The sequence below is a fragment of the Oryx dammah genome, unplaced genomic scaffold (genome assembly GCF_014754425.2).
Source record: "Oryx dammah isolate SB20612 unplaced genomic scaffold, SCBI_Odam_1.1 HiC_scaffold_29, whole genome shotgun sequence".
Taxonomy (NCBI): Eukaryota; Metazoa; Chordata; class Mammalia; order Artiodactyla; family Bovidae; genus Oryx; species Oryx dammah.
In genome coordinates this window covers 110,455,501-110,479,240 of record NW_024070213.1, presented here as the reverse complement: position 1 = coordinate 110,479,240, position 23,740 = coordinate 110,455,501, and the positions used below count along the sequence as shown (strand labels likewise).

At 44.9% G+C, this 23,740-nt stretch overlaps 1 protein-coding gene across 1 annotated transcript in view; it reads right to left on the bottom strand.

Annotated features, from left to right (window-relative positions):
* E2F7 (E2F transcription factor 7) overlaps positions 1-23,160 on the bottom strand; it is a 38,977-nt gene extending 15,817 nt beyond the window's left edge. The window contains exons 1-7 of the mRNA XM_040233845.1: positions 22,921-23,160; positions 22,135-22,224; positions 13,518-13,793; positions 11,956-12,124; positions 7,182-7,472; positions 5,844-6,002; positions 4,273-4,407 (exon numbers count right to left, since the gene is read on the bottom strand). Coding sequence (XP_040089779.1) covers positions 4,273-4,407; positions 5,844-6,002; positions 7,182-7,472; positions 11,956-12,124; positions 13,518-13,793; positions 22,135-22,224 — 1,120 coding nt within the window. The 5' untranslated portion in view covers positions 22,921-23,160. The remainder of the gene's footprint in view (positions 1-4,272; positions 4,408-5,843; positions 6,003-7,181; positions 7,473-11,955; positions 12,125-13,517; positions 13,794-22,134; positions 22,225-22,920) is intronic.
* Positions 23,161-23,740: the final 580 nt, after the last annotated feature.

The following is a 23,740-nucleotide window of genomic DNA, read 5'->3' as shown; positions in this document are numbered from 1 at the left end:
GTATAACTAGAGTTGCCGAAGGACAGACGGGGAAAGAAGAAATAATGACGAAATATTCACCAAACTTGATGAAAAGTTTAAATCCATAGATCCAAGAAGCTCAACAAATCGAAGGAAGAGACACTGAGAAAACTGTAACAACCCACACATAATCAAGTTGTTTAAAACCAGTCATAAAGAAAATATTAAAAGTAACCAAGAAAAAAGACATTAAATGTGGAAGACCAGGATGATGGGAGAGTTCTTGTCAGAAACAATGCAGGCTTGAAGACCGTGGATCCAGTTCTTTAAAGTACCAAAAGGAAAAAAAACCTCCAACCTAGAATCCTTACCCAAGGAAAATATTTTTCAAAAACACAGGTGAAATAAAGACGTTCTCAGACATACAGCAACTGGACGATTTCACCATTGGCTGACCCGCACTCTAAGAAATGTTAAGGAAAGCCCGTCAAACGGAAGACAAATGATACCAGATGGTTGGACTGAACCCCACAGCAGGGAAACACAAAATAAAACAACAACGATGCCTCTACACACCTATTGGAACAGCTAGAACTAAGGCTGACCTAGAACTCGCATATGCCACTGGTGGGAATGTAAAATGTTACAGCTACTTTGGAAAACACTTTGGAAATTTCTCAAAAACTTAAACATCCACCTATCATGCGATGCACCTACTCTACTCCTAGACATGAATCGAGAGAAATGAAAGCATATTTGCATATAAAGACAGGAACATGGACATCCACTGCAGCTCTGTTTGCTGTCGTCTCTGCCACCCACGAACTGCAGCACGCCAGGCTTCCCTGTCCTTGACTATCTCCTGGGGTTTGCTCAAATTCATGTCCACTGAGTCACTGATGCCATCCACCATCTCATCCTCTGTCACCCCCTTCTTCTCCTACCCTCCATCTTTCCCAGCATCAGGGTCTTTTCCAATGAGTCAGCTGTTTGTAATAGCTCTAGATTGAAAATAATTCGAAAGTCCACTATTAAGTGCATGAATAAGGAACAGTATATCCTTACAATGAATACGCCTCAGCAATAAAAAGGAATACGCCATTGATACACACCACACAATTAATCTCAAAATAATTATGCTGAATGAAAGAAGTCTGATAAAAAGAGTATTCGCACTACAGCTGATTGTCATTATTTGTGGTTAAGTTCTATAAAGTCACTGTGAACACTGAGTTAGTCAATACTGAACCATCTCTCCCGAAGGAAATACAGGGTTAGTTTTCTGCAAGTCTCTGGTCAAAACACTTTTATAAACTGATTAGTGCATAACCCTGTTTCATGAGTCTGTTTAAGACACATTTAGAATATCTTGTTGATCCATTAGCAAGGCACTCGGTCAAAATCACTGGAACTCACGCCTGAGCTAAGTTCCTCCAGCGCGTGCATTTTCTCTGTAAGACACGGCACAGCCTTTGTGCACTTAGAAACACTAGACAGCATTTCCGTATGACACTTGGGGACGATTTTAAACAGCAAGATCACCAACACAAACCACAAAAATGTGAAAACGCGGCACTAAAAAGACCACGAAAAGGATGCTTGTTTACAGCATGAGTCAAAAGAAACAAGTGTGGGAAGCAACAGGGTTTCCTTGTTCTGACCTCAGCTGGGAGCACATGCAATGGCAGATGAAATCTTTTGCTACTCCGCAATCTGTGAATGACTCAGAAAATGCTGTGGGTATTGATTCTGGAGTTTCAAATAAATTTTAGTGAGTTCGTAAATTCGCAAATACGGAATCTGCCGATAATAAGCGCTGACTGTCTATGGTTCACTTATTAAACATTTTAGAAGATACAAACACGTCTCGAGTGAAGGAAAGCAGATCTTTGGTTGCTGGGAGTGGGGAAAGGGAGGGAGGTATTCAAAGGAACAGAAGGAGGCTTTGGAGGGTGATGGGTTAACTGCCTTGGTTGCAGTGATTATTTCACTGAGGCATCCAATGCAGAACTTAACAAATTGTAACTTTAACCACTGTGCTGTTTATTGAATGTCATGATACCACAATAAAGCTGTTAGAGGGAAGGAAAGGTCCTGATGGCAGGGAAGGAAAAGAGTAAAGAGGTGAATTGCTAACTGAGGAGTGAAGGGGAGTGAATTAAGGAATCGAAGGTAACTTGATGTTCCACAGCTAATTGTTGGGCTCGTGACAATGGTGCTGTCGGTGATGGAAATAGGGAATATAGAAGGAGGGCCAGGTTTCTGAAGGATAGAGGAAGAAAGTTCAATCCTGACTTAGTGCCAAGTCCCCTCTCCCAAGACACATCAGAGCGCTCCCAGGGGCAGACCCACTGCGTATATAAATCCACAAACTCCGCGACACCAGCTCACTTCTCTGGCTATCTTATTTTCCTCAGTGACACCACCAACTTTAGATCCCTCCTTTCTTTTAATCTCTTTATCTAAAGACCCCTTGTCACTTCTGCCCACTAGTACAGATTCCTTGGCTAACTTTTGAGGCCTTCCCAAATGTGATCCCAAATGATCACACTTTACTTCTCATTATTCCTACCCTAGTCAGGATGCCCGAGTTCTCTGACACAAGCCAGATATGTTCTTAGGTATCTGTTCCTTCAACTGAAAAAAAAAAAGCTCTCCATCCCTCCAAAACCTAACAGTCCATCAGAACTTAACCCATATCATCTCTGAATTCCTACAGAGCCAGTACTATCACATACAGTACTTAAGAGTTCTCTGATTTTCAAAGGTATATTAATTATACACCTTCAGTAGAAGCTCATTAACCAACTGAAGTAGATAAGGCACTGGTCTGGATGCTAGGGTTTAATCAAAGGCGAATAAAAACTGTGTCTGCCTCAAATGTGTACAGCAGGGACAGTACCACGATATGATCCCCAGGTATAATGGCAAGATACTAAATTACAATCATTCCGATGAGACACTTCTTCCTCTGGGTGACTGGGGAAAACTTCATGCAAGAGCTGACATTTGAGCCAGATTGAAGGCTGAGTAGAATATTTTATGTTGAAACGGGGAAGACAGCTTCACTGGTGAAAACCCAAGGATAAGCCAAAAACAGGAGTAGAAAGTGGCAAAGCTATACATTTCATACTGGCAGGGACTGTATCATAAATGTCTCTGAGTTTTCCTTGGCGTTACTAAAGGCAACCCTTGGAGATATTGTGGGGTTGGTTCTAGGCCACTACAATAAAACGAGTCACATGACTCGTTTTTTGTTTTCCAGTGCATATAAAAGCTAGGTTTATGCTATATTGTCTTGTGCAATAGCATCCTATCTAAATAATGTACACACACCTAAGTTAAAAAATACATCATGGCTAAAAAATACTAAGCATCACCTGATAACACAGTTGCCACAAATGTTCAATTTGTGAAAAATGCATTACCTGCTCAGTGCAATACAGTGAACTCTGCCTGCATAGTTCACAGGCAGTGAGGGCTTGTTGAATTAATTATACTTGGTTGTAAGTGGCTTCATCTAGTTTCTAAGTGAATAATGTGTGAGAAAGTGAGGTAGAGAGTTATATCTTTTATAAGCATGGGTTAAGTGTAAGAATTTATACTACTAAGACTAAAATTGGAAGGGCAATTTAAAAATAACTTTAATGGCTTTTTTCCAGGCAGTATAGCTATACATAAGTAGCTGGTGCAGAAAGATCCAGTCCTCAGTTGCACAAATACTACCTGTAAAACAAGTAGAAGATAATACCCCCTTTTTGCTCTAATTTAGTAAAATTATGACATTTGTGACCTTTTGAATAAATTACAGAAAAGGTGTTCATTACATCCATACTATGATTAGGTGTCATCTTACCACATATGAGTTTTGTGACAGTAACTGATATAATTTTTACATTATCTGGAATTTCAAAGAAAAACACTGTTTTATTCTGCTAATGCAGAAACAACCAGAGATCATAAGAAGTGTCATTAAAAAAAAAAAAATTGTTACAATGAAGCACCATTTTTAATCCTCAGGCCCAAACTTCCAGGAACTTTGGAATGAAATTTAAAACAAAGCCAACGAGCTGTGATTTAATAGCTTCAGAAACTGCCAGGTTCTGAGCTCTCTGCGAGTGAGCCACCAGCATAACCACTTGTAGGCTAAGGCTCACTGTTCCCAGACTGGCAGCACAAGTCTAATTGTGAATGTGACGTGGGTGATGGGAGATGAAGGTGAAGATTAATCTCACCCTATGGTAGGTGTAAGCTTTGAGAAAGCCACTGGGGTTTATACATCAGATGGTCCTGAGCAACACCGCGCCTTACCCGCGGAGCTGAAATCCACAGGGCCGATCCACTCGAAGGCAGGTTTCCGGCCTCGATCTTCCGTGACGTGCACTTTCTTTATCAGCGCCAAGCTGGTCAGCACATTGGCTATGTCATAGAGGCGTCGTACCTTTGCTTGAAGACATAAACAACAACTGTGGTCACACCATACCTTCGTCCGGGACATCAGGACCTTTTAGTTCGTGTGATGCGTCACTTTCTCAGCCCCCAGAGACGCCTCCAGCAGAGAGCAGTAGGGTAGCATGCGAGGCAGTGCCTCCCGCGTGAAATCACTAAGGACTCCAGTGTCTGATCACCCCACTCAGCGAAGGTCAGCGTGTCCTTCTGCTCTCACAGCTTCACGCTTCATACCAGAGGCGCCTGGTGACAAGCTGGGATGACTGTGATTGCAAAAACACCGAGGGAGGCAAACGGGCTGTAATTAAAGGTGCAGGAAATGTCATTCTGATCCACGGCTTGTCAGAAGCTTGCCTGGAGTCTCTCCCTGCAGGAGACGGTGGCACCTGCTCTCCCAGGCAGCTGGGCTGTGATAGTGACAGGGGTTCCCTGGAGCTTCTGGCGAGGCTGCACTGCCGGGCACACAGACTGTCCAGGGCTCGAGGTCACGAGGTATGACTGTGCTGAAGACAGTCAGCACCTCACCTCTAACCCTGCTGGACACCCAGTGCGGGAGGGGCATTCCCTGAGTCTGAGAGGTTCAGGGAAGAGACATTTGAAAATACATGCACTGGAGGAGAAATTCAGAGGGGCGGGCGGTAACACGATGCCCACAAAGTAAGCTCTATCCAAGAGTCAACTTACAGGGAGGAAAGCCACTTGAACTCAGGGCTAGGATAAGCAAAGGGCTCTGATTATCAGCCTGAAACATCAAGCTTTCCCTCCAGATGCAATATTCTTCCCAAGCCTGATAGAATTGGATTTTATCTAGTCATTTCTCCCATAGGGTGGCTATACTTCCAGCTGGAAACAAACAAAAGCTAACGAATGTTGAATGCAGGGTTTCCAGGGCTTGAATGAGCTACCAGCAGCTGGGGCCTCTGGCTCAGGACCCAGGCTTGACGGAAGAGGACGATGTTCTGGGTGTGAAACTCGAAACACTCTCTTGTCCAGCATCCACGTCCCTCCGCCCACGCCCCCCTCCCCTCCTGTTCTTCTGGTTCTTACCTGTAGACAACTTTCATGTCCACATCAGAAGAGTATGCGCGGGGTGAGGAGAAAAGGGAAAGATAACTCAGACATTCCATCTTGGATGCAGCGATACTAAAGAGAAACTCAAAGCCTCTCACACCCTCCCTGATCTGCATCTGTGGGATGCCATTCTGCCTCCAGCATCCACTCTGCCGAGGAAAAGGCATCAGGCAGAACTTTCACCAGGTATTCTAGTATGTGATCAGCTTACCTCTCACAGCACCAAGAAGCTTAAAGAAGGCAAGAAGGAGTGCACATCTCAACAAAATAATTTTTAAAAAAAATCTCCAAGGCTGCAAACATCAACATGTGAAACCCCACCCTTTCTGTGCTGCTAAGTGGATTTACGTGAAGATGCTTACTTTTAAATTTACTATGGTCTGGCGTATCTTGGCTTTCCTCTATCAGTATTTTGGCAGCCATATCAAGAGTAACAATCTTGGTTTTGGAGACCAGGAACAGCGTGACAAACTTCTGGCTCATAATTCTCAGAGACTTGTCTTTCCGACTGTTTGCAGACGCTACAAACGGAATGAAATGAAAGCATCAAAACATATAATCTACCACAAGAAAGCCTGTACTTGTAGTTTGCCAGACCTATCTGACTCTATCAGCAGATGGAAAGGTCACTTTTGATCACTTGGCCACACATCACAAAAAGATGGTTCATAAAGAAATAAGATAGATTTTTTGGGGGGTCCTAAAATTATTCTATAGTTGGTTATTAGTTCTGAAATGTTTTGTACTCATACTCCACTGAATAGAATCTATGAAGCAATTCTGGAAAAGATTAAAGTAGAAGGGTGAAAGGATAGAGTGGGGATTGGGAACTGTTTTCAGAACATGCACTCTTCCCTCAAAGGCAAGGACTCCACTTGTATTTCTCTGAGCCCACAAGAGCTAGAATACACCATCCACATAGGAGGCGCCCACCTCTTCCATTGCATTTTGGAAATAAGTAAACAAATAAACAATAAGTAAGCAAGAGACACTGCTTAGATGTGTGTTGCCACAGATGACAAGCAAATCATCCCCGACAGATGGCTGTCTCCTCTGGTTATTCAGATAAAGACTGGTTCAGAGGGTGAAATTAAAGGCATGAGGCAGTGAATGGAATGAAAGCCAGGCCCACCCTTCCGTATCTATTTCTTATATTTGCAAGTGAAACATAAGGAATATTTGCACTTTATCATCTTAGCAAGGAGGATTAGGGTGAGAATAAAGATCAAAGAGGGACAGCATACATACGAGCTAGGAGTGGGGGAAGAACAATGTAATACAATATAAGTAAAAAAAATTCAGTATCAAATGAAAGGTTGTCTGTCTTCCTAATCAGCATTTTCTACAAACTGGGTTCTTTTCTAAGTCATCCACTCCAATATACAATTGAACAAATAGAATCTTTTGAAGACAGAAATTCTTTCCAAGTAAATTTTCCTTAAAGGCTCACAAAGAGGAAGCAGCGTGGGACTGTCAGTCTGAAACTGGAACGCCGTTTGCCACCTATGATCCAAACACACCAGATACCAAGTGAAAATGCCACTAGACAGGTTTCCTGTGAGGTGGAGTGGGCAGCCCAGTTGGGAAGCCATCTGTCTGCCCGTCTTCATGAGAGACACCGAGAGGCCACATGCCTCCAGGGTGGCCCATCTGGCCCTCCCCATCTTCAGAAGAGACCAGTGTGGGCCCAGGGGACTCACAGGAGGGACAGTCTGGTTCGGAGAAATCCAGTAACTGTGGATCTTGGGAATCGGGACAGCCATCTCTTCTGCGTTCTCCAAATTTATCATCTATCAGGTCGAGCTCTTTCTGCTGGAGGTGTGCCATCTGCTCCTCGTATTTCTGCTCCACTCCTAATCTCTGGAGGTTCCTTAGGGTTTTCAGCAGGCTGTGCGTACCATGCCAGCTGTACTGATTCTTGGCCACCCGGCTCACCAGCTGCAGCGACTCCAGCACGTTTACAATGTCATAGATGCGTCTCCTTTCAACACCTGTTTGAAAAATAGAAGTCGACCATTGTCACGCTGAAGAACATTTTTCTAATTTTTTTTTTTTTGGCAGCACTGCATGGCAGGCTGAACTTCCTCAATCTGGGATCAAACCTGGGCCCCCTGCAGCGGAAGCACAGAATCTTAACCACTGGACCACAAGCAAAGCCCCGAAGAACACTTATGAGTATAAATTCCATGAAGGCTTGGGCTTTGTCTGTGAACTATTCTGTGTGATGCTTTGCCCAGCAAATATAATTGCTCAACAAATTCATCCTATGAGAATGCAAGCAACAGAAATTATTTTTCTTTTCTCTTCTTGGGATCCAACTCTTGATAAGATCTAGGGTAAACATCCACCTTGAGATGGATGATAGTTCCATCTGTATTACATAAATAGTACAGCAACTTTTCTTTGAACCTGTTAGACAAACCACATGAACATTTCAACATGTTAAAACTGGTGGGATTGAGCAATATGCATCATAGTAATAAATGCTTGATGAAGGTTGGATGGTTGATTTTGACTTGTAGTTAGTCCTAATTATACAGACTATAAAACTGTGTGCAATAACTGTAACCTCATTATTGGACCATACTCTCCTTCCTGGAGTTTGAATGATGTGAAAAAGTTACCCTGTTAATTCTTGTAATGGCCAGTAGGGAAAACAGATGGTAAATATTCTGTTTCCTACTTTGCGCTGGAAACTTAGGAGTCAAGAGCTTGGGCACCCTTCTCAGGTTGCAGGAGGAAGCGAGGGCCAGGGCTGGAACACACAGGGCTCCGTGTGCTTGTCACAGCCACGGACAATTCTCCCCGTGCTCTCACGCACCGTGTCCTGCCACACAGCCCATCAGTAAAGCACAGAAACTCCTGCACAGGCTGACCATCCAGTTCATGGATTCCCTACCCACTTATGCCACACTCCCTAAATAGCCAGGATTATGAGCAGTCTATTGAATTTACTAAAAATATTTTCATGGGTTAAGTGTGGGGTCTTCAGGGTCAGACTGCCTGGACTAGAATCCCTGCATTATCCCTTACTAGTTGGATAAGCCTGGGAAGTTACTTACTCTTTCTGTGCCTGGGTATTTATCTCATAAAATGAGGAGGATTCAGTGCAACAATAAACTTAAAGGGATTCTGATAGGTGTTAATTTATCTGCTCTTTGTATATTATTTTGTAAGTACTTCCTGTGTGGTGTGGGAGATACCTAAAATTCCTGCTGGCATTCAAGGTGACAGTAGAAACAGATTTTTTAAACCTCCCATCTGTGTCTCATCCTATTATGCAATAGACACTTAGACTTTTGGGACTCACTGGCCCTTTTTTGCTCTCGCCTAAGTATCTGTAACAAATGCTGCCAGGCATCTCCAAGCAAAAGGGCCCAGCAACAAAAATGCCTTCTTCCCTTTCGCTTGCCAACAGCTGTTGTATAATCGGAGCAGACTCAGTGTATGCGGCTCTTGGCTTTCCAAAGACTTAACACAAGAAATAGACCAGATTACAAGAGAACTGTGGAGCTGAGAGGAAGTGCTATCCCCGCTTGAGGCATTTCACAGTCAATCAGAACATTTCGGCTTATGACCCTGAAAGGCTCTTCACCATCCAAAAGCTCCGGCTCTGCTGCCAGATGCCTGCTGGAAGGTGCTGGCAGGAGCATTCAGCAGCCCCTTGTCCAGATCTGCCTGGGCCCTGGTTCCATTCTGTTTCCATATATTAACACATCTCGTTTAGAGCATAACTCGCCATAAACCTTCCCATTAGAAATGTCATGTGAATGCAACTGAAACACCCCAGGGCCAGCCATATGCCCAACTGTTTTGTTATTTTGTATTAGATAGGAGCTGTTAAGTCTCCATCTAGTGGCTAGACATCCCAAGAAATAAAGGAAGAAATAAGAAATAAAAGGACGATTCAGACCACTTAGACAATAAGATACTGCTTGACATGCACAATAGGTGTGCTGCCTGACTAATCGCTCACTTTTGCAATCTGGATTGAGTTTAACTGTCCTCTGGCTGGGCGCCCCTAAAAGTTCCATTTCACAAACCTCAAGTCCTGCAGGTTGCTCATCAGGAAGATTCTCTGAGCCTTCTTTTCTTTTGTCTTCAAGGCGATCCTATCCATCCTAGTCATGGTGTTGGTTATGCCCTCGAGCATCTACTCATTGTTACCCCGCTTCCCTCATGCCCCACAGAGCTTATCAAGAGCATCTTGGCTCAGTAAAGTTTCCTAGGCTGTGTAATTTTCCACTTACTAAAGTCATTCCCAGTTCTTTAATTTCTTACCTGTAATACAGAATCAAATCTACATGAGACCAGAAACTGGGAAACAATGCAATTTGAATGCTCTGCAGATCCTTGGTTAAAATCTGGCCTTACAGCTTGTGACCTGGGATAGAGCCAGGAGTTTAGATTCAATCAAGGAGATGGTTACCCTGGAAACAGCTTCTAGGAAGGGACCCTGTCTTATCTCACATGAAGAGAGATGGAAAGTTCATCTGGCATGCCTGGGAAATCATGGCACAGTAGGAAGTTGTTGCAAAAGCCTTGGCATTCTGCTCTAGACGGTTATACGAGAGACCTAGGGCCCTGTCCTCCCGAGGACCTGCAAGGCAGCCTTCCAACATCGAATCTTTTTTCTTCTGCTTTGATATCAGCAAGATCTCTTGATAAGGGATGGGTGTATAGAAGAACCCCAAAGAGAAAGACATTGTATGATCTGTTCTTTTACCCTCAACCTCTTCAGACTAGTTTCTAGGACCCAGTGCCTCAGCTATGTCTACACCAAGCTTCTGTCCAGCTGGCTCACATCTCGTCTCACCAAAGCCAGAGTAAGTGTTAGTCACTCAGTCATGCCCAACAATTTGCGACCCCATGGACTGCAGCCCACCAGGCTCCTCTGTCTGTGAGATTTTCCAGGCAAGGATACTGGAGTGGGTTGCCATTTCCTTCTCCAGGGGATCTTCCCAACCCAGGGATCAAACCCTGGTCTCCTGCACTGCAGGCAGATTCTTTACCGAGTGAGCGACAAGGGAAGCCAGAATACTGTATCCTATTCCTGGGTTCTAAAACAGCTTCCCTGTCCAAGCCCTCTGCTTCCACTTCCTGACTGTACAGGTTGACAGGACAGCTTGAGGATTGTGGAAGTGGGCAAGGGGAACCTCTCATAATAGCTGAGTAGAAATAGTTCCATGGAGCAGTAAGTGATTAAGCCAGGCCCTGAGCTGGGCATGTTACTAACATGATCCCTAACTCTTCTAAGCTTCTGCAAGGGAGGTGCTATGGTTTCTATGCTATGACTGAGAAAAGATTAATTAACTTTTTACATCTCTCTCAGCCTATACATGAGAAAGCTGGGCTTCAAATCCAGTTCTGTCTTACCCAAAGTCCAGCCCACGGTCTTCCCGTCACAACCATTGGCTCCTCATTACTTCAATTTCCAGCAAATCTTTTTAACCATCCGTTTGAATAATTCAGATTGACAAGGATCAACTGAGTCACATTCTTTGGGCTATGGGAAGATAGAGGACTAATAAACCAGCTAAAAATATAATCTGTGATAAAGCCTTGCATGCATGTGTGCGTGCATGTCAGGTTGCTTCAGTCGTGTCTGACTCTTTGCGACCTGAAAGACCTCCCAGGCTCCTCTGTCCATGGGACTCTCCAGGCAAGAATCCTGCAGTGGGTTGCCATGCCCTCCTCCAGGCTCATAAAGCCTACTGGGTTGACTTCTTTGAGACTTTTCTTCTCCTATACGTAAATGGTCCTAATTTGTTAAGGCGACACTCTGACATCTTCAAATCTTTGTGATTTCTACTTATTCATTGTCAACAGTATGTTCCTTGTGAAACTAACCGCAATCCATGTCCACTAGGAGTCTCTACTTGGGTCAGTTGCCTGCATATTTATAGCCCAGACACCACGGTACATGACACACAGTCACGCCATGTGAATGGATGTATTCCTCTTTGTTATAAGGCTTAGCTGTTTGAATTATATCCAGATGTGCTTTTTCTAGTTGGGCAGACTTGCTGTGAAGGTCACAGTACAGGGCTTCAAACATAACTCTCTTGCTTTCAAATTTGGCTTTGTAACAGAAATAATAGCAGTTCTGAACTCTCAGAAGCATTAAAAAAAAATAAGCAGTAGGATATGTCTAAAAATCTTTAGAGTCTGTCTGAAATAAGACAGAATTAAGGGATTAGCTATTAATTTGTAACGTGAGTCTTCTGCAAATACATTTTTTGAGATTAAAGAAACCAAATATTTGTTTGACCCTCAGGCCTAGAAGGCTCCCTGGAACTCTATGTGTAACGATAATGACAGAAGAAAAGCTTTACCCGCTCCTCCATCCTCACTCTTTTGGAGGGCCTGCTCTGTACTTAGTAGAGGAGGTGATCTGAAGCCTTGGGCTCGCCGGAGGAATCGATTTCCCACCGTAACTGGAGACAGGCCTCCAGGTGACCCCATGATACATACCGAGACTGACAGCAACTTCATCTAGGGAGATGGTAGTTTTCTCAGTTGACGGAGGTTGGCTTGGATAGCGAGCGAGAAACTTCTGGCACAGGAGCCCTAAGCTTTTCTGTTTTCTGCTTGGCCTTTGCTTTTCAAACTCATCCACAGCACTGTCATCCGCAGCATCAAGCTACAGGGCCACACAGAAGGGAGGCGGGAGAAGTCACGGTTAGCGCCCTGAAGGAGAGACTGCAGCGGGTGGCACTGGTGAGCTGAGGGGAACATCCATATCCTTACCATCCCAGATTCTAGTTAGAATACTCTTCCCAACCTTATTTTCTCAACCTTTTACCGACTGCTTTTCTGAACTGAACTCTCCCTCCTTTGTGATTTGCGGCTGTGTGTGTGCGTTAGTTGCTCCATTGTGTCTGACTCTGCAACCCCATGGCCTGGGGCCCACCAGGCTCCTCTGTCTGTGGAATTTTCCAGGCAAGAACACTGGAGTGGGTTCCCATTCCCATCTTCGGAGGATCTTCCCGACCCAGGGATCAAACCCAGGTTTCCTGTATTGCAGGTAGATTCTTTACCACCTGAGCTGCCAGGGAAGCCCTGAGGCTGAGTCTACTGGTTAAATTAAAGGAACGATGCAGTAATTTACAGGCTGCTAACCCCTTGCTACCAGTGTGCTCACCAGGCTGTAGCTCTGCATCAGCAGGAGCGTGTTAAGAGCTGTAAAAACCCCAGGCCGCCCCTCAGACCTGATGTATCAGAACCTACCTTTCCCTAAGACCCTGTGCAATCTCTGTCAACACGAAAATCTGAGATGGACCTCCCTACATTGTGTCACCAAGCTCTTATGTTTCACAATTTACCAAGAGCTGACAGACTTGAGCAAGGACAGCTAAATCTTCCTCTTCCTTACTCATTCTTATTTTAAGCACATTAAATGAGTGCCCTTGTCTTATCAACCACATTTGAAAAAGGCTCAATTTAAGTCCCAAGAAAAACTTTTTTAAAAAAGGATATATATGCTGCTTGCTCAAGAGCTCTGGTTCTCACAGGACAGGTAATTTAAAGATGACTTAATGTTAAAGCACTAAACCAGTGAGCTAAACATACATGGGAGAATGATAAAATTTCCCCAATCACAAATATTTAGATTATTATTAAATGAGTGAAAATTATAATTCATGGCAGCATTAAAAAATCCAAATTTCTTCATGAAATCAAAATTATTAAAATTTAAATAATAAATCAATATCATTATTAATAACTAAAACAATTAAAATAATAATTTTATTTATCATAAAATTAATATCATGGCTTAAAAATTATCATTAAAAAACACATACTGGTAAAGAGAGAAAAAAAAAAAACCTGAAGAAAGGAAAACAAAAACATTCATTATGAAAAATGAGACAGAGAATGAGAGTCCCACTTCAGCTGTAAATATATAAAAGGAGTAAGTGGAATAGTGCTTTCAACTCAACGGCAACCAAAAAGTTGAGAGTTCTGTGACATTTTAATAATTAAGTTAAAAATTTTCCATTCTGTGAAAGCCCTTAGGAGCAGAGCCTGTGTACCTGCAGAGAGCCTGTAAACGCATCATCCTTGTTCTCAATGGGCCTGAACAGTCCTTTTTTCTTCTCCCGGTCTCTCATGTCTGGGCTGGCAGCTCTAATGAGGATCTTCAGGTTAGTGGTGGGTGTCCATGGTTCTGCCTGCTGTCTGTCCACAAGCTTAACTGGAGTGATGGGATTTCTTTCTGGAGTAAAGATTTTTTGCTTGGATAAGTCAATTGGCTCATTTTTTATTGGCGTCTTTGGGGCCATCCTTGAGAGATCAACAAATATATTTTCCTATTAAAAAAAAAAAAAGACCTTTTAGCAAAAATGAGAAAGAGCAGGTATCAGGTAAGAGTGCAACTTGTTCTCATCATTCACTAAGACAAAAACTGCAAACAGACCATACGTTCAGGGCTGAAAAATATCAGGATAGGATAAAAGAAAATAAACTGAAGGACCTATGGGAATCAAAAGGTAGCTCCAGTGAGAAACTGATTATAATTGGCTACTCCTCTTAAACTTTTTTAAAAATAGTTTATCAGCTTTTATTTATTTTTTAAAATTAATTAATTTATTTTACTTTACAATATTGGTTTTGCCATACACTGACTTGAATCCGCCATGAGTGTACATGTGTTCCTCATCCTGAACCCCACTCCCACCTCCCTCCCCATCCCATCCCTCTGGGTCATCCCAGTGCACCAGCCCCGGGCATCCTGTATCAGGCATCAAACCTGGACTGGCAATTTTTCATGGCATCTCTGTGAAAGAAGGCATGAGTGTATCTATCACTGGTGGATGTTTATAATAGTTGGGGATGATAATAAGAGCCAATGTGGGTTGAATCCATCCTGCTTCTAAGTGACATATTTTTTAAACACTATTCCCAAGTTTGCACTAACTAGTGAAGAGCGATTATGTTTTTGTTCAATGTTCACCAGTGCTAACACAACAGTTAATGGAAGGGTGTCCACAGAAGGCCACATTTCAAACCACCCAGTGATGTATGAGCCCTCCCCTAGTGGTGCTTCTCAAACTACCCTTGCTGAAGGACCGGTGCCTTTCACTTCCAAATACCCGCAGACGGATACATGGTCTTCCTTCATAGGACCCACATGCAACTCCCATCACATGTGACTCTCCCCTTGAGTTTGCCACTCAACCCAACCTATAGCTTGTCCAACAAGAAGAGACCACTGGTCACAGGCTTACATGTTACAGGAGCAAGATCCAATTACTATAGAGGTTTCTAAATGCTAAACTCTCAAGTTCTGTTATTGATTTTTTGCAGCTTGATAGAAGTTTGTGGACTAGCACCTTCCCCCAGACCATACTTTAAATAAAATGTCTTAGCTAATTATAAAAAAAGATTAACAATGGGTCCATTAATCCATTAAGAAAAAGGACTGAGTACACAGAACTCACATTTGAAACTACTAAGTTAGTTTCTGAAACAAATTTCTTTCCCACAGAATAAGATTTGCCATTCAAAATCAGAAAAGATTCTGCTCTTCTCATAGCTGAATTCAGCTCCAGGCAATTGTGCCCGACGTAATTAGCAAGGTGGATGAGTTGCATATCTGATATTCCTGTATCACTCTATGGCTTATTGGATGCTTGGATCTTGGCTGAGAAGTGGTTTTAAAAAAGTGTTTTCCTATATATGAGCAACACGTGAAAAGGGAAAACAGAATTGTTTGGGAGAAACTGGTATTATTATTTTTCAAGCCGACAGATGAAGAAACTGAGGCACACAGAGGGTACCTTGCCTGAGGTCACATACAAACTCATTCAGTATAAAAGTCATGGGTAGGGCAAGAAATAGTGATGGCATTTTCTGAATTTCTGCGTCCAAGTTTCCGAAATTCTGTGTCTAGAAATAAGCTTGTCTGGAGTATGAATTGGGATGGAGTTATCTTTCGTGGTAGCAGGCCATCTCTTGTTCTTTGGATCAGTGGAAGCTGCCAGCTAGCCACGGTGAGTGAGTTCTGTCCTAGGGTAATGGGAAGGGAGTGGAGATGGGGGTGACAATTTCTCATACCACTGCAGCAGTAAGCATCCAGCCTCTATCTCCTCAGATCTCTTAACAAGTCCCTACTAGTGTGCAATTCTGATGAGTCTTCTACAGGGGAACTCTCAAGCGAAAGTACTGAGTGCATATTATGTGCTACAGACAATACCTGTTTCGTGCCCCCTTTTTTTCTGGCTGTGCTGTATCTTTGTTCCTATGCATGGGCTTTCTCTAGTTGTACCGAGTGGGCTTCTCAGTGGAGTGGCCTCTCTTGTTGTAGAATCCAGGCTCCAGAGCAGGTGGCCTTGCACAGGTTCAGTTGCCCTGTGGCACATGGAGTCTTCCCCGATCAGGGATCGAACCCACATCCCTGGCACTGGCAGGTGGATTCTTAACCGCTGGACCACCAGGGAAGTCCTGTCTCATGTGCTTTACACCACTAACTCCTCATCCAATCCTCTAACCTGGGTATTATTATTTCTCAAGCCGACAGATGAAGAAACTGAGGCACACAGAGGGTACCTTGCCTGAGGTCACATACAAACTCATTCAGTATAAAAGTCATGGGTAGGGCAAGAAATAGCTGATAGCATTTTCTGAATTTCTGCGTCCAAGTTTCCGAAATTCTGTGTCTAGAAATAAGCTTGTCTGGAGTATGAATTGGGATGGAGTTATCTTTTTCGCAGCTCCAGGGTACCCAGCAGGCCACTGATCCCTACAAGCATCTATGGAGAGGAGGCATGGGGAGCAGTTCTGCAGGCAGGCTGGTAGGGCCAGCTCATCAGCAGGATGAGTGCAGGCAATTTCCTTCTCCTCACTGTATTTTAATTCTCTCAACTGAAAACAAAGTTCATAAAAATATTGATCTCCAGAGTTATGAGAAGTTCCTGGTGTATAGTGAGCACTCAATACAACTTAGCTATTCTCTCCCCCCACTTTCCTGTTCTTTATTACCATCCATCCTTGAGCTCAGAGCTAATAGAACAGAGCACATCTTATTGCTATTTAACTTCCTGGGCGTGTGTCTTGTCTCATTAACGAGACTGTTCACCTCTGGAGGTCAGGGAGCTACTTCCACATGTCTCATTCTTCACTATTTTTGGCACAATGCCTTGCCCCTCGTAGGTGCAAAAGGAACAAGAGGCTTTGATTATCGAGTTATTTCCAAGGGTCTCCCCATGGTGGAGGGTGGCCCAGGCTTGCGGAGGTGCAGAGATTCTTCCTCCTTCTCCACTGCCTCCGTGGTAGCTGTCTTCCGAGGAACATTGAGCTCCTGCTACTTTTCCCTACTGAGGAGCAATTCAGATCAATTATTTCCTCTAGCACTTTGATGTATTTTCACTACAGTTTAAGTAATACTTGGGGCTTCCCTGGTGGCTCAGATGGTAAAGAATCTGCCTGCAATGCTGGAGACCCAAGTTCAATCCCTGGGTAAGTAGGAGGGGAGTAAGGTCACGTGGTAGGTTACGATCGTTACCATATCTCTACATCAACAGAAAATAAATCAAAATTGTTTTGAGGTCTCAGGTGGGCAGAAAGTCAGCTGCAACCTAATCACACCGTGCTCCATCTGTCTGTCTACTCCCAAATCCTGACACTGTGGAAAGTGGAGGAAGGGACTGGATTGAGAAACCTGGTTTTGGACTCCACTCTGTATTTTTTTGATACTGGACAAAGTGTTGGTTTTGTCTGGACTCAAGTTTCCAGATCTATAAAATGAAGGGTTCCGACCAAAGTATCTATCCCCAAGGCTTTCCAGCAAGGCTGCCCAGCCATGTGGTGGACACTGGGGTGTGCCCAGCTCTCTTGAGGAATGAATGCCTCAGCTACCCAGCTGCTGAGGGGGTGCCAACAGTAGGCACCTTCATGCTTTGGCTGAAGTGGACTGACTCGTCCAGGACATGCACCTTCCTGAGAGTCCAGTACTATCCTCAGGGGCTGGGAGAGGCCACACTGACAAGAGAAGCCGGGTCCTCTTGCCCAGACTCAGAACCACTCCTGGGGGGGGGGGGGGGGCTCATCCCAGAGCTTCCCTCAGGGTGAACCCAACTTCCGCTGAGACTGATCTACTCCACTTCACTCGCTGTCTCATTCTGCTGCCTTCTTGTCCCTTAAACGGGCACCGTCCCCAGGGCACTCCCTGATACAGCACCTGACCACTTCTCTCCGCGTCAGATCTGCTTGCCAGGAAGAAGCTGCCACACCCTGGAAGTGACCTCTTCAGTGAAAGCGGTCCTAAAGAGAGCACCCGGGAAACAGATTCTTCAGTTCTTGCGTGCACCTTGGCTTACCTGCCACGCAGTTGCTGTGAGGATCAGGCCAGACACTGAGGGCGCAAGTGCTTTGTAATCTGTTAAGTGCTGTACAAAAGTTCATCATCAGGATTATTTACTACACCAGCATTATGACTTAGCTGCCATAGAAAGGACCTGGTCATCAGGAGATCTGGGTTCTAATCTTGCTTCTGTCTCAGATGCAGCCTTGATCACGTTACCTTAAAGAGGACATCAGCAGCAGCGCATTCAAGGCCCCTGGTGAGATTGCGCCCACCTCTTTTCCAGTCCCACTTCCTGCTTGTCTCACATTTTGCCCAAACAGTCCTCTGTGTTTCTTCAAACCTGCCCCGCGTCTTATCACACCTGAGCCGCTGCGCACACCATCACGCTGAAACCCATCCTACTCTTTCAGGCTCATCGCAAATATGACAGGCACGTCCGGAGGTGTCTCCTAGTCATCGATCGACACACTCTCCTCCCCTTCAGAGCACACTTTCCAGAATGAGTAATTCACACCCAGGACGTTCCCCTGGGGCTTCCTCAAATCACCAGTCTGTTCTAATCCACTGCTCTCATGCAGATCACATCTTAGTTGACAAGTCAATGGCAAAACACCACATTTGACCTCACTGCTGCAGTTAAGACTGTTGACTATCTGCTTTATAAAGCTCTCAGTCTTTCTGAGCTAGTACTTTTTCTCTCTTGGTTCTCTTTCTATTTGTGACTGTTCCTTCTCAGTCTCCTCGTTTTCTGCTCTTAGAAACCTCAGCCCTCCACACTTCTGTGTTTGCTCTCCGGGGCAGCTCACCCACTCATGGCTTTAAAACCAACATGTATTTGATAATCCCCAAGTTTGTATCTGGCTAGAACCTTCCATGAATCCCCAAATCAGGCCACCAACTGCCCCTTGCACATATTTATTTATTTACCTGTAAGCACACGGGTATAAATAAATGCTTCGAGTTGAACTTGCCTTCTTTTTTTAAACACTCCCAAAAGAGGTGAACTTGATCCCTGGGTTGGGAAGATCCCCTAGAGGAGGGCATGGTAACCCACAGCAGTATTCTTGCCTGGAAAATCCCATGGCGAGAGAAGCCCAATGGGCTATAGTTCATAGGGTTGCAAAGAGTTGGACACAGTTGAAGCAACTTAGCATGCAAAAGATGAATGACCTTCAAAGAAAACCCATGCCCACTAAGTCTAGGTGAGGTCCCCAAATTTACTATGTTAGCTTCCACTTCTTTACAAATATCCTTCCTTTCCACTTGCCTAAGTCTTAGCATTCATTCCTTCAAGACCTAGCTCAAGTGTTATCTCCTTTACATAGCCCTCCCAAAGCTCAATCTTTACTGTCCACTCCTTCATCCCAAACCATCCTTTTTCTACTTTTGTCATTCCTAAATGCAGTACAGACAACTGAAAAGGAGTCTTGTTTATAATCTCACAACTTAGGCACAGTAAACTTTACGTTTTAAGGAAAAGTTTCTCTGTGAGTGGTAAGAAATATGCATGCCTAATACAGTACTATAGACCTTGACTGACAAAGATCAGACAGTCAAGAAAGATAAGTCCTCTACATGCTGACTGACCCACAGGACACTGTTCCAGGCACCCACCAGAGGGTTTCAGGAAGTACCACTAGCTGCTGGCCACTCTGGAAATTTTGAGCATTTCTTGAATGTCCACACTGCATAGACTCAGATGATTCTTCTGCCTACAAAGCCCACCTTATTCCTCTTGTTCCCTTACAGGCTGAAGTCCTCAGCCCAAGTATTATCCCCCCTGTGAAGCTTTCCAACTTTCTCTAGACTCCCTGTAAATTTCTTTCTTACTCTTCTGTTCCGCTGGGGCAATTGGTTCCCACTCTTATAGCACTTAACAAATCATGGGCTAGTTGGTGAGTTTACATCTGAGCCCTTGAAACATCTCTCAGGTAATTGAGGGCCAAGCCCGCATCATATTTATCTTTGGGCTGTCAGTTCAATTGAGTAAGGGTGAACAATATGGGTTGTTGGGTTATAGACACCCTGAGAAGAGAGTCTACTTACTAATTCCAATTCACAAAATAAAAAGTAGGCTTAGGGAAGCTAGGAGATTTATTAAAACACTGTATCCCCAGCAACTGGAACATAAATATTTGTTGAAAAACTGAATAAATAAATTTATTCAAGCTCAAGGAGCTAACAAATGGTAGAATAGGAACTCAAATCCAGATCTGGCTCCAAATCCCACATTCTCAGCATCCCTAGAAATCCTCTTTCCTTTACTTTACAGCAAGGTGAAAAGAGAGATGAAGCCCCTTCGAGCATCTCTTGGGGGCACTCATCTCTTTCTTTGCCATCTCTTTGACAGGTGAAATAAGCCCTGCATTCTATTTCAAACATTTTAGTCACTTTCCTAAATCTCTATGGAGTCATTTGACGTTTTCTCTATACCCACTAAAATATGAAAGCTCAGCCAGGCACAGTACTTACTGGGCTAGAATAGAAGCACCCTTGTTGAAAGCACTTAATAAAAAGTCATCCACTTGGGAGGAAAGAAGTGGATACCAACTTTGCCTTTTCTTCCCCCTCTGCTCTGTCTCTATGTAAAGGTATACACACGGCTTCACTGGTGGCTCAGATGGTAAAGAATCTGCCTGCAGTGCAGGTGACCCAGGTTTGATCGCTGGGTTAGGAAGAGCCCCTGGAGAAGGGAATGGCAACCCATTCTAGTATTCTTGCCTGGAGAATCCCACAGAGGAGCCCGGCAGGCTACAGTCCACTGGGTCGCGAAGAGTCAGACACGACTCAGTGACTAACACTTACTTACTTACTTAAAGGTATACACAGTCTTTCAAGACTGTTGCATCCAAATTATGAAGGAAAACAAAAAGTTTGGCTCTGAAACTTGCAAAACCAAAACTCTGAATATATACTTTAAAGTCTGGGCATTGCCACTCTCATATGGCAAATGGAATTTTTTTAAAGTCCTCTTTAAAAACACTAATGTTTTGGTGTACTTCGTTTCCAACAAAAATAAATCAAATCCTGGGGTGGGTGGTGGTGGTGGAAATCATACATGAAAAAGCATATAATTTCACACCTATCCAAAATTAATGGTTGTTAAGTATTCTTCAAAGGCCCATATAACAGGTGCTTTGCAGTCAGGCAGTTTCATGATGGACGCTAAGTCTAAAAAGCTCAAGGACTGAGAGAAGTTCAATGCCTAAGGAAGCGGCTGTGCTCAAATTGATATTTAAAGTTTCTAAACCTGGCTATGTCATATCTACTTGCCTCTGCCTAAAAATGCTTAGATGTTCATTACTAACAAGCTCGCCCACCTTTTCAGGAGGGCCCCGGCTGGCAAGGGCATTGTGATGACGCGAGTCCCATTGAGACACCGCTGTGGTTGGTTACTTCGTCACGTTTCTTGAACACAGCCCCACTGTCTTACAAATTACGAGGCATGCAAAACCACAAGGGCAAAATCAGCAGGGGCGCCGCAAAATACTCAGTCTTTGTGAGCTTAGTCATTTTATCAGAGGCACTGCTCATGTTCTTGGGAAGATGGACAGCCTCTAGGAGCTGGCTCATCAGTATGAAGAACATCTCTCTATACTTTAATAATCTAGCACACAGAGTTTTCCTGGGAACAGAGACTTAACATTTCTGACCAGCATTAGCTAATTCCACTTTTTTTTTTTTAAATTGTATTGGGGTATAACTGATTAACAAACAATGCTGTGATAGTTTCAGGTGAACAGCAAAGGGACTCAGCCATACATACAGACATATCCATTCTCCCTCAAACGCCTCTCCCAGCCAGGCTGCCACAGAACATTGAGCAGAGTCCCCTGTACTATACAGTAGGTCCTTGTGGGTTATCTGTTTTAAATATAGTGCTGTACAATCCCAAAGAAAGGCAATGCCAAAGAATGAAGAAAAAAAAATAAAAAATAAAAAAAAAAATATAGTGCTGTGTACACGTCAATCCCAAACTCCCTGAACACTTCCTTCCCCCTGCACCCCTAACCAGAAGGGCCTACCGGAAGTCTGTGAGTCTGTTTTGTAAGTTCATTTGCATTAATGTATTAATTCTACTCTTGTTAGACTGCAGTGTCTAGCATATCTTTGATTCATATAAATTTGTTTCAGCATTACATGTAACCTAGCCTCTCTGCCCTACTCAGTGACTGAGAAACTGAAGGATAATGGTTGCATGTCTCCTCCATTAAAAAAAAGCATAGTTCTAAAATGTTCACCAAGATTATTATAAGACAAACACAAGTGGGGTGCTAGAATCCTTAACTGAATTAGACATTACCATCCTAAATATGATAAAGCTTAAGGTACTTAAGTTCACTTACCTTTTGTGCATTTTCCCCGTCTTCAATTGCAAAATCTAGTCTGGGCGGCCTGCTGATCAGGTCTTTTAGTGTTAGACAGTTTACCTCCATCTGTAACGTACAGTTACATTAGAAAATGACTTTGCAGTTGGATATTCTTTCCGTCAACAGAAATATCTATTACTTGCTCATGAACATGAACTTCCCCTCCCTAAACTCATCCTGGGAATTTCCAGGGTCGTGGCTACCCCAAGTCTGTAAAACGCACATGAACGAACAGAAACACTTAAAGTTGTGGTTAGCAATGACTGAAGTTGGGAAGAAAAAAAAAAAAAAACCGATAAAAATAGTCGTTTTTAATGAAAAGTAACAGGACAAAATGAAGTTTCATGTCAAGAGGGTGTAGGGCAAATCTGTCAGAAAGTACAGGGTCTCCTGGGTCAGTTAATTTTGGCGCAAAGAACTGGGAGGAATTCGGATTTGACGGGGGTTTGAATGGGGGGGAAGGAAACCTGATCGCTAGACCAAACCCACTCAGTGCCTAGCGCAGCCCCTTCCCAGGCCTCCGAGCAGACCCAAAGATAAAACTCTTGCAGTGAAACCCCAGCTCGTGAAGTAGGGCAGGTCCTCTCTCTACCGCCCGGCCGGAGGGCGAGCTGGAGCCCAGACACCCCACGCACGCCTGGTCCAGAGGCAGCAACGCCTCGATTCCCCGCCAGCCGGGGAGGGGAAGGGAGGCAGACTGGTAGCCGGAGCCGGAGGGCCCCCTTTCCCCCCAATTCCCGCCTCCCTGCCAGCGCTACTTACTCCCACTCTGCGAAGGAGCCTTCCTGCCTCTCCCGGGACCTCCGTAGCCCCACAGCGGAGCGGGATCAGCTGGGGGACTCGATCAGCAGCCGGACGGCGACATCGGGCGGGGAAAGCTAGGCGAGCAGCTCCCCGCTCCGAGCACCCTCCGCTGGTGGGGACCCCGTGGCGTCCGCGGAGCGCCAGCGTCCCAGCCCGCCGAGCGCGACTCCGGCTCCCGACCGCGGTCCGGGCTAAAACACCTCCTCTGGCGCCTAGAGACCGAATTCGAGCATCCGCCAATCAGCGGCGGCCGGCGGGCCGGCCCCGGCCAATCGCGCGGCGGCACGGCCCGGGCTAGCCGCCCTCCGCGTCTTGGCGCTCCTGGGCGCGCGTTTCGGCCTCACCCGCCCAATTGTGGCCGCCTCGCCTCCTTCCCTTCCGGGTACCTGGAAACCTCGGGCCCGGGGGCTCTTTCCTCCCGGGGACGCGCTCCCGGGCGGCCGCGGGAAGCGAGAGCGGGGGCGGCGTGTGGCGGCGGGAGGAGGAGGACGAGCGTTCTTTTGTTGTGCGCAAAATACCCGCCTGTCCCTCGGCTGGCCGCGCGGGCAGACCGCGGGCACAGCCTGGGGGCGAGGGAGCAGATGGGGTTGGGAAAACGATACACACTCTGGATGCTGCTGCCGCCGCCACCCCCTCCCCCGGCAACCTGCGCGGCCGCGAAATTGTCCAGGCTTGTAGAGGCCGACTTCTAAGGCGAACGCTGGAGTGACACGTGAACCATGGTTACCACGCTCTGCTGCGGCGAGCAGATGGCACGCCAGTTAGCCCTGGAAACTCG